Source organism: Nanorana parkeri, unplaced genomic scaffold (genome assembly GCF_000935625.1).
Source record: "Nanorana parkeri isolate BGI_ZX_2015 unplaced genomic scaffold, ASM93562v1 scaffold1488, whole genome shotgun sequence".
Lineage (NCBI taxonomy): Eukaryota > Metazoa > Chordata > Amphibia > Anura > Dicroglossidae > Nanorana > Nanorana parkeri.
The window spans coordinates 249,540-261,032 of record NW_017307756.1 but is presented as its reverse complement, the minus strand read 5'-3'; the positions used below and the strand labels follow the sequence as shown (position 1 = coordinate 261,032).

Here is an 11,493-nt window from a genome sequence, read left to right as displayed (position 1 = left end):
GCCATATACAGTGTATAATAATACTAAAGCTGAGGCTCCCAGACCCCAATTGCATTCGGGAGCTCCCAAATGCCATTCGTGTCTGGGAGCCATATGCATACAGCATATTAATATGCTCACACTTGGAGACTCAGATACATAGAGTTAGGACCACACTTTGCAGAGGTGCCTTGGCGCGGCAGTGTGGCTTCTACATATTTTTGGCCAAAAGTTTGTGCAACTAAAACCTCTGATTTTAACGCATACTGTTGACAGGGCTACTTGTTTGGTTGCAGGCTGGCTGGCAGGTTGGGGCTGGGGAATTTTTGTGTTTTGTAGTGTTGTAAGCCTTCCCATTGTGCTCCCTGCTATAAAGGCTGGTTATGGATTCATGCATGTACCACTTCTTTCGCGTTTCGAGGCACAGACACTTTGTCAAGCCTCAAAGTGAAGATCTTCACTCGTGTTTTTTTATATATGTACTGAATTGCAGGGTCCTCTCCCTGTTGGTAGGAGCTAGCACGCTATACTTTTTCAGCCCGCTTCCACTCAGGATTTATAACCAGTTGTGCGCTTGTTTCATCTGTTTGTGATCTTTCTGCAAGTAACATGGTTTGCGAGTGTTCCGCAAGACAAACAAACATTTCTGAAATATTTTGCCTTGATATACGAGCGATGTCTTGCAATACGAGAAAAATTTTGTAGAAAAGCACCACCCAAATAAAGCTGTAGCAGTGCCAGCGATGAATCTGTTTAACAACAATGCAATGTCACATTTCCGCGAAATCCTCAAAAGGAGGCAACAGCAAGTGTCATTGGATAGATTCTTTGCTTAAGGTTTCACGAAATGAAAGATTCCATTGAGCCAAGAGATAGCAATAATTCCGTTAGTGAAAGTCGTCCTACACAATAATTCTCCTCTCTTGTCTTCCTCACACCAGCCACGAAGGTACCTGTAATTGGTTTATTTTTCTTTATATTTTGTACAGTATTAGATTAAAGTATTGTAATCATTTTTATATGAATATTTTTGGGTTCTGGATTGTAGTGCTCCCTTACAATGGTGGTCACTAGAGAAGTACCCCCCTTAGATTGGTGGTCAGTGGGAGAACCCTCCCTCCCTTTCATTAATAGTGAGTAGGAGAAGGCTGCCCCTTACATTTATGGTCAGTGGGAGAAGGCTCACCTTGAAATCTTTGTCCTTAGTCTGCTCTGACTTGTCCCTGGTGATCCCATTATTCTGTCTATACCTCTCCTTTGGATACTCCAGTCTTCAGCCGGTCCCTATCCTTTGGATTGCCCCTGGAGGTCCTAGTCATCTGTCTGTCCCTGACCTTGTCAACCATTCTTGGCCGAGGCGAGTTGGGTTAACCTAGGGATTGTGACCTGGGGTCAACATGCAGACAAGCCCATCTCCACCATCAGGAGCTCTGGTGAACACTGGCTGGCCCTTAGATTCCACATCCTGGGGGACCCCATGTCACCTACCTTTACTACACCCTGCCCAACCAGCCTATTCTGTCTTCCACCACCTCCTTCAGTTCCCCTGCTTGCACTCCAGCTCTGGTAGTCGTCAGTCTACACTGCTTGCACCCTTTTCTCTAAGTGTCCCTGCCAGTGTAGTAGATAGGGTCCACAGACCTGATTCCAGTTTATACCCTGACCCATGACAAGGTTCATACAACAATCAGGCTTTCAGAAGGTTAAAAAAAAAACCCCAGGTCATCTTGATGCCTTCTCTACCAAACATCCTCCCCTTCGAAAACTAGTTGCCGTATGGTGATTATAACGCCGGTGGTTATTTTCCATCTAACGTTTTCTACAATATGTTTTGTTATTTATATCCAACTACCTTTTTGGGAGCTCATTTTTTATTCACCTTTATATAGTGTCATAACTTTTGTATAAAAGTTACTATCAGACGCTGGAAATATTATCTATTCATGTCTTGATGATACCAGGAAATAAAAACAGGCCATCTCTGGGCACCACAACTAGATAAAATATTAGCTACATTGAAAAATGTGTGGCCATCAGATAAGTGGTCATTCTATCGTTTCATTCATAAAAGGCACTGCCTATAAACAAAGCAGACTCAGCCCCTATGACTGAATGGAGGTTGGTACTGGTGTAGGCAACTAATGTAATGTGTGTTGATAAGAATAATAAAACCAGTAACCAAAACCAATAAAAATTTATTGAAAGTAAAATAATCATGTGACTAGCAGACGGAGGGAGTAGTTAGTGAGCTACACAGCGTGCACAGTTTAGATTTTGGGGAGTTTTGGTGCCGTTACAACAGGGTTTGCTTCCTGCAAATGTCTTCTTCCTGCAGTCTTGTAATCATATGTGCAGTTGTGAGTTTCTGCATATCGATGAGTGGCACAAAAGTTATTTCCACATCTACAAAATAAGAAATATATATTTACTGTGTGAAAATAGGTCAGTAGTGTACAGTAAGCGTCCACCATTATTAAAGAATAGCAAAGCAGTCATTTTTTGCCCATATTTGTGAATATTTAAAGGTCAACTCCACCCAAAAACAAAGAAGGCAATGTTAGAAGGCAAAGCAGAAGTATGGATCTTGTGCAGGTTTTAGACAGACACTTAAAAAAAAAAAAAAAAAAGGTACCCATTAGAGCTGCAACAACGAGTCGATTTAGTCGATTAAAATCAATTGTCGATTAGTCGGCTATCTATTACATTGCCTGTTCGCGGCTCCACACACAAGCCGCGCACGCCGCGGTTCAGCCTCCAATCCTGTCGCTCCTTACATCTAGCCGGGCCGATCACATGACGGGTGCCGGGGATGCGAGCACGACGAGGGACGGAGACTTTGGCTGGGGACGAGCTGGCATCCAGGCTGAACCGTTCAGCAGAAAGACATGGAGGGACTGTTCAGACAGTAAGTGTCCCGAGCACCCCGGAGCCTGGGACCCGACACCGTGCACCCCAATCCACCATCATACCCATCCTCTGCACCCCATCCCACCATCATACCCATCCTCTCCATCCCTGCACCCCATTCCCTCCATCATACCCGTCCTCTGCACCCCATCCCATCATCACACCCATCCTCTCCATTCCTGCACTCCATTTCACCATCATACCCGTCCTTTGCAACCCATTACACCATCATACCCATCCTCTCGATCCCTGCACCTCATTCCACCATCATACCCATCCACTCCATTCCATCATCATTATCATAACCGTCCTCTGCACCCCATTCCACCATCATCATACACTGTCCTCTCCATTCATCATACCCATCCTCTGCACCCCATTCCACCATCATACCCGTCCTCTCTCTGCACCCCATTCCACCATCATATCCAATTCCACCATCATATCCAATGTCTGCCCCCCATTCCACCATCATACCCATCCTCTCCATCCCTGCACTCCATTCCACCATCATACCCGTCCACTCTCTGCACCCCATTCCACCATCATATCCAATGTCTGCCCCCCATTCCACCATCATACCCATCCTCTCCATCCCTGCACTCCATTCCACCATCATACCCATCCTCTCTGCACCCCATTCCACCATCATACCCAATGTCTGCCCCCCATTCCACCATCATACCCATCCTCTCCATCCCTGCACTCCATTTAACCATCATACACGTCCTCTCCATCCCTGCACTCCATTCCACTATCATACCCGTCCTCTCCATTCCATCATCATACCCATCCTCTGCACCCCATCCCACCATCATACCCGTTCTCTATTCCTGCATCATACCCAATAACACCAGCTATAGAGGAATACATCAGATCCCAGCAAGAATACATTATACGCAGTGCAATGCAGAATATCAGCAGCTACAGGGGACTACAAATCCCAGCAATAGTCCCCTGTAGCTGCTGGTATTCTGTGTTGCGCCGTATAATCATTATACAGCGCACTGCAGAATACCACCAGCTATAGAGGAATTACAAATCCCAGCAATAATAAATTCTACAGCGCAACGCAGAATAACGCCAGCTACAGAGGACTACAAATCCCAGCAATAGAACATTATAGTATAATGTACTATTGCAGCGATTTGTTGTATTCCTCTATAGCTGCTGGTATTCTGCATTGCGCTGCTGTATAATGTACTATATTACACCACACTTTTTTTTTTATTTTTTTTTTACTTCCACCGCTCCAAGCTTGCTCCTGTGATGGACTACAATCTCAATACAAACTAGTAGTCCATCACTGGAGCCTTTTTTTTAAATCCGATTAACCGCTTAATAATCGGCTAACTAATCAATTATGAAAATAATAGTTAGCTGCAGCCCTAGTACCCATGACCGGTTTGAAGGAAGCCACCACACTTCCAGCTGCTGCTGGAAATAACCATCCATTTGCAAGGTTAAAAAGTTTTTCCCCTCTAAAAATCCCAGATGAATGTCCCATTCACTACCATGTGTGGCCTCTGTCTCTTTTGTTTAGCCTAAAGTCAAAAGGTAAATCATGGACAGGGCAAAAAACACACAAACTAGTGAGCAGGAGATCTCACTCTGGAGTCTCAGAAAAGTATATCGAGGCAACATGAACTGCACTATACCAGTCTTAGCCAAAACTGAATTCAAATATTGGGCTGCATAGTATTGAGTAGGCGTAAAAAAAGCTCACAAAGTGGATTTACATCCTTTGTGGCTATTGAGGAATATACTTCCATTAACGTTTTGTTGCCCGGAGTCCAACTCTAAAATTAGTAGAAGATAAAAACTGGGCAGTTTATGAAGTGATCTATTAAGGGGTATCTATGGTTAAAAACTAAAAATAAAATATGTATATCTACATTGAATTTCCATAAGCTCGATCCCACTCCTAATAACCATATTGATCTAGAAGTTTGTAAACCTACTTATTGAAGATTCCCCTAGGTTGTACTTCCTAATGCACGGACATAATTTCAGCCCTGTGAATAGGCACTTTTTCTGTCACAACTCACAGAGCCTGCCTCCTGAACTACAACTCAACGTCTGAACAATGTAAAATCATCATTGCTTACTGGAGCAATGCATTATGGGATATGGAGAAATTGAGATTGCATTAGGCAACAGGAAAAGAGACACAAAGCACACTGGGAATCCAGGAAGTTGTTGAAAATGATGGGCAGACAGAAGGCAGCACTCGCTATATAAAAAGGGATTTTTTTTCAACTAAGCTCTGATTGCATTATCTAAAAGAACTATAAAAATGTATTCCTATTACAAAGCCAATGTTATAACAGGACAGTATATGCTGGGACTTTACAACTCCTTTAAAGGGTTCCAGGTTTACAAGACATCCTTAAATGGTAGTGCAAGAATCGGAACAAGCACCAATCACCCATAGCACTGAGATGGAGCTTTCCATTGACAAACGAGACAAAAAAAAAAAGATATTATACGATAAATATTATACGAGTACAACTTATGTGAACACATGTCATGCAAATCTAGCAACAGCATAAATAATCAAAGAGGCAGCTACAAAAAATAAACAACACCTACATAAGGAAGGTTAATGGTTAATGGTGCAGTCTTCATTGTTGTAGCCGTTTGTTACAATATAGCTAGCATAGGCACGTTCCTGCCCCGTGTTACTGATTCTAATTTTTTTTTTTAAGGTTTTCAAGGGATGGTCTGAATGTAAATGATCACCTGCACTCGAAGCTTGTTGCCAAATTGGTTCTCTTACGACACAGGAAACAGTGCTTAGTGGTTTTCTTCTTATTGCGAAAGGCAGGCTTCACAGGAGGGAAAAGATGTGTTGCTTCAACTGTGAATAAGAATAATACATCTTTATAGTGCACTTACAGCACCGTGGCACCCATGAAAGAAATAAACTCCCTTCCAGAACACACACAACAGAGCAGTTCTCAGGATAAAGATCATTGCTGCACTTATCAAGTTGTTTGCTCTCGCATTGTGCTGCAATAAAGAGAACTGGAATTTCTGTGAAATAAATAGCAGCAATTTTAAAAACGAGCCCCAATTTGGGGGCAGAAGCAAAATTGCAGCTTAGCGTTTAGCACATCAGAGTAGATACAATGGAGCCCTGGGTTGGATTGCCACGGAGTTAGCATGAGATATGTGTTTGAGCTGAAACGGGAACTGGTCAGGAATCTCGAAAGATATTTACTGTAGATATCAGGCCTTAGATATATAATTATAGTTATTATATAATTATTAGATTGGTTGGACAAATGTATTTTTTGTTGTTGTTTAGGAGTCAACTCCATTGACGACTAGAGAAAACCTCAACGTTAAGAATCGGCTGTAATTTTTAGGGTGCATTGGCTACTTGCCTCATGGGGTTAGCATTTGAACAAAATGCTGAAGCCCATTATAAAAGGCAATTCATACAAATAGATGGTTATAGGTGTAAAAAGCGGTAATTGCACCTTCGGGAAGGAATAAGTCCATGTGCACAAATACAATCATTGTTAAACAAATATTGAGGCTAAAACCCTTTTGGAAAATTATACAGAAAGAACCAATACAAATGCTTTTGAGGATTTAGCAGGAGGACAGTAGATGGTCGCAGAAAGGGAACTGCCTGGAAGCTTTAGTAACTGCACAACCCCCCAGTTCATTACATAATGGACGATTTTTTAAGGGACCGTAATATACAGGAGTACAGGTACTCCTAGAATGAGATCCTAATAGGTTGGACTTGATGGACTAATGTCTTTATTCAACCTCAAATACTATGTAACTATGTATAATGAGAATAAGGATTCATTCGAATGGGGCTTTTCAGGATGGACAGTGGATTCTTGCGGCAAGAATCAGGAGGACTCTTGTGGCTGGATTTACAGAAAGTTCCAGACAGCTGTGGCTACTCAGCCTGTATAAAGCAACAAAAGGCTGACAGGGGCTGCATTGAACATATGTATCAGTTACCTGTGGCTAGAGACAGATAAATGGCCCTGAACACAGATAGATTGCGTCCACGGCCAGTCATCTGTCCCTAGCCACATATAATCACTGGATTGCACATCCAGTGATTATCTGATACATGCAAATAGTGGAGGACAGCTGCAGCTCCTGTCAACCTGTCATTACTTTTTACAGGGAGCCCCTGCGCTTTGTCTAGCCGTAGCGTAGTATAATGTTCCTGGACCAGCAGGTCCTGATGTCTGCAGATTATAGGATCATCCATCATAAGACTGAGTTGCATTAATCATAGCCCTTACCCATTTTCTTTCCAAAGTCTGCGTTGGCCTCACTCTCTCCAAGGCCATGCGAAGTCTGAGGAAAAATTGCAAAAAAAGAAGTTTATGTATATTAGAGAAAGAAGAAATCAAAAACACATTTAAATGGCAAAAATATACGTAAGCTATGGCAAACTGAAAAAGGAACTGGAAGAACTTGCAATCAGCTTTCCAACCAATAAAGTCATATTAATTTCAAGGGTCTTAAACTTTTTTCCTGGGGCATGAATAATAAAGTCAGAGAACTTATTTTACAGTACATTGGCACCATTTAAATGCAGCCAAGTCAAACTTCAAACATAATTAATCAGGTCTATGCTAATGCTTGGTGATCCTAAACTTACTGAGCTGTAAAACAGAAGTAGAAATATCTACCTAATGATTAAATAAGGGTGCAAACTGCATGAAACTCAAAACGCTCGCCAACATATTTAAAAGGTAATACAGTAATTATTTTTTTTATAATAGCCAAGAATAAAAAAATACATGTTAGTCAAATATGAAATATTGCTTATAAATATTGTAGCCTTCTATCCAGCCAGCAGCTTAAGGCTCATTTTTCATGTTTTCCTTCATCTTCTCTAAAGCAACAATACAGATCAATAGCTCAACCTGAAATCTAGAAGAGAATAAGTAAGAGCAGCAACTCCCTCATCAACGGTCACACAAAAGGAAGCCAAAAAGGCAGGAAGCTCCTGTTTTAAAAATGTACCCAAACCTATTTTAGTTTCTCTTTAAAGAGAACCAGTCATGACTGGGCTTATGTAAATATCAGGCTTTCAAGATTTACATTAAATTTGTTATAATTCTACGCCGTTTCCTAATTACCACTGTAATTACTTTTTTCAGCTTTACATACGGATATCCAACAGTAATTCCTTGTTCCACTGCTACTTATGCTCTCTTTCAGCTCCTAAGTATCAATCTCAAGTGTCAAACACAGCCATGTAGAATTTTACATTCCTTGACCACATGGCTCTGTTAGGCGAAACTGTTATGGTACAAGATGGATTCCGATTAGTTGCTATGTCTTACTGCAACTAAGATATCAATATATAATATAGTAGCTTACCAGTCCTTAGATAAGAACATTTTGAGCACTTCCAAAAAATAGCCGTTGATCTTGCCAGAAGTGTCCTTGTCAACTCCTGTGATCGGAACGGATAAAAAAAAAAACCTAGACTTTTCGATTCAACTGCTAATCCAATACTATGTAGTTAAGATGAACAAAAGGTAGATGTGTTTGATGTCCAGTATGGATGGCAAAAATGTCTATACTCATTCAGTGGGTTGTGTCTATGGAGGCAGACACCTTCGGACACAAACGGGTTATTTGCAAGATTACCCAGTGAAAAAAAAAGTGAAAAAGCCAGAAAATAAGAGCCCTAATGCCGGCACTTCATCCAATGACTGGTCAACTTTGTTTTTAGGCTTAGATATGCTTTAGGAAAAAGAACTCATAGGTGCTGATGTACAGTCACATTCAGGCCAGTGTACAGCTCAGAAGATGTTTGCACAGCTTTCTGGCCACTAGATGGAGCATAGGAACTTCTTGTCTCCATCTATTGGAGGGAATGCCATGCGAATGGCATTCACCCAGCTTTACATTAGGCAAAACGTTTATACAGCAGCCTCTGAGTTCCACACCAGGGCAAAGTGGGGACGTGCATCGTGAGAATGCGCGTTCCCGCACGTTTGCGGGACTTTGTTTCCTGCATTTGGCACAGGTCCCCATTCTATCCCTGGCAACACCGGAAAAGAAGTACGTCGCAAACATACTCGGCAAGTCTGTTGTTACAACGGAACAGCCAGTAGCACTCCCTCAAAATCTTTTACTTGCCACCTATACATGCTCCTGCTAGGTCTACACCGTGCAGCCCGCAGTGAGTAGCACCTAGAAACTGAAGAGTCCCGTGGAGAAGCAGTCCAACAGCCTTTTCATTTTAAAACTTGAAGGATGTATAAAACGAGTTTAAACATCCTGTGTAGACTTTTACACTTTTTCCCCATTTCATTTTCTTAATATAAATTTAAGTATTTTATTATAAATAGGAAAGGTGTGCCCATTGGTGCACATGACATATTAGGTTGGAAAGTACTGAAGTAAGAAGGTCAGAACAATAGGCAGGCAACTTTAAAGACTTTTCCTTTTAAAGTGAAGAAGTCCTTTAAATGTAAAAGCTACTGAACAAAGTAAAAGGTACTGCAATGTACTGATCTGTGCCCTATGTACCATTGAAGTCTAGGATATTCCTTTAACCCTACTGTGAGCAGATGGACTCCATAATAAAATACAATCATTATTGTAGTATTCTTACTAGATATAATAGGTAACATCATTTGGTTAATAAAGTCAATGAACTAGATACAGATTTATTACATTGGGGGAATTTAATCAAAACTGGAGCAGATAGATCTGGAGCATTTGCTCGTTGCAACCAATCAGCTTCTCTTTAGTTTGTTCGGTTAAGGTTTGAAAATTAAAGAGATGCCGATTGGTTACGATGTGCAGCTACTCCAGATTTTGATAAATTCCCCTCACTGTATGCTCTTTGGTTTTGCTCTTCAAATATGTAATTTCTGGGTATAATTACATTCAATTTAGACAATGGGTAGTAACAAATCAAACAACTTAAATACTTACAATGAAGATGCTCCCTTTGTCATTGAGAGAGGAAAGGTTCTCATTCTGAAGACAAGCTGATGGAGCAACAACAGTCCGGAATTGGGAGTTTTCCCTACTTCCGCTTCGAGCCAGCGAAGCAAAAAATCTCAGGTTGTTAAGTGAGCCCACAGGTTCCTGGGATGACTTGTTGGCTACCTCAGTCATGTCGCTAGCCTCCACTTTTGAAATTGCACTGGATCTCTTTCTTGGAGATTCCACTCCAACACCTCTAAACCTAGAAGTCCTGGAAAAAGTGGGATCGGCCAAGCTTCGAAGCTGCAGAGAATGGAAGAGATTGTGTGACGCAGGTGGCCTCAAGCTTCCTAAATCAAAGCATTTAGGCTGTTGCTGTGTTTTAGGGAAGACATTATCGTTGATCGGGCTATAAATGTGAATGGGTGACAGAAATTTGTTTCTTGGGGGACTAACATCTGTTGCATTAAGAATCCCAGTCTCCATCAAATCAGAATTTAGAGCATTTGGGACTGTGGTTTTGTGGGTCTCAATGGTGGGAGCCTCTTTCTCTGCTTCAGCCAGTTCAAACTCAGATTTTACTTTCCCCAAACTGCACAGTTCATCATACTGCTCTGAGGACCCTACATCAGTTAACAGTGCAAAGCACTCTGTGCCTGTTCTAGAAGTTTCTTCAGGTGAAATTATATTTAGATTTGAATGCAATATAGAGTCATCATCTTTTGTCAATATATATTTTTTAGGCAAAGAAGAAATATGGGGGAGGGTGGTGTTTGTTGAAAGTTGTGAGTTTTCAAGTTCTACTGGGGATACTATGGTAGGGAAGGTAATACTCGCAAGTGACGAAATCACTGCTGAACTTTCAGAGGTCTCTTCTTCCTTAAGACCATCACCGGCAATCACAGTTAGAGTACTAGCAGCAGCAGTTAGAGTAGAAAGTGCATTGTGGGAAAGCTCAGCAGCGTGAAGGTTCCCAGGAGGTAGGCACGTCTGTCCAATGTGCGGGAGGACTTTTAACAGCCTGTAACGACCAGCTACCATTGAACCATTTGAGGGACGTGGTGCCATAGGGGGTCTTGGTTTAAGGATTGGAGATCTCCTCAGCTGAAAGAGAAATTAAAGAATATAAAATTACAAAAAAAAATAAAAAACACACTAATGAAGACGGTCAATATTTTCTGAAATCTTCGAATAAGGTCACCCGTTTAAGGAGATAAAACACGTACACTTTGTAGAGATTTCTACTCGCTTCCTATAGTGTCTCCATGACAGGAAGGAAGTGAAGGGAAATCTTCCTAATAGGACACAAAGAGCAAAAAATACATAAAACGTACGCCCCTCATGTCTATACATACACTAAGAAGTTTTTAGGTTCCCATTCACATGACAATTATAAGAACTGATTAACAACTTTAAAACCAAATGCTCTCAGCATGGGGTAAGAAGGATTCCTGACACAGAACAATATTTGATAAGCAGTGAGGGTATATTGAACTGCCTGTTAATCCATTACATCTGCTGAACATCTGCATTCTTAATAAACAGGGGCCATCCAACAGTGAGATCTGCTCATGTATGACCAGCTAAATAACAACGTGACCTTCACTGACTCATGGAAGAGAAAAAAAAAAAAGGAGTAAAGCGCAACAGAAAAGACATGAGAAAAAGGGG

General features: G+C 41.4%; 1 protein-coding gene across 2 annotated transcripts in view; it reads right to left on the bottom strand.

The window, feature by feature from the left end:
- Positions 1–2,155: 2,155 nt before the first annotated feature.
- Positions 2,156–11,493, bottom strand: part of ZFAND4 (zinc finger AN1-type containing 4) — a 36,623-nt gene continuing 27,285 nt past the window's right edge. For both annotated transcript variants that reach the window (XM_018570257.1, XM_018570255.1), the window contains exons 7-10: positions 9,829–10,926; positions 7,167–7,221; positions 5,629–5,746; positions 2,156–2,382 (exon numbers count right to left, since the gene is read on the bottom strand). In XM_018570257.1, coding sequence (XP_018425759.1) covers positions 2,247–2,382; positions 5,629–5,746; positions 7,167–7,221; positions 9,829–10,926 — 1,407 coding nt within the window. In that variant the 3' untranslated portion in view covers positions 2,156–2,246. The remainder of the gene's footprint in view (positions 2,383–5,628; positions 5,747–7,166; positions 7,222–9,828; positions 10,927–11,493) is intronic.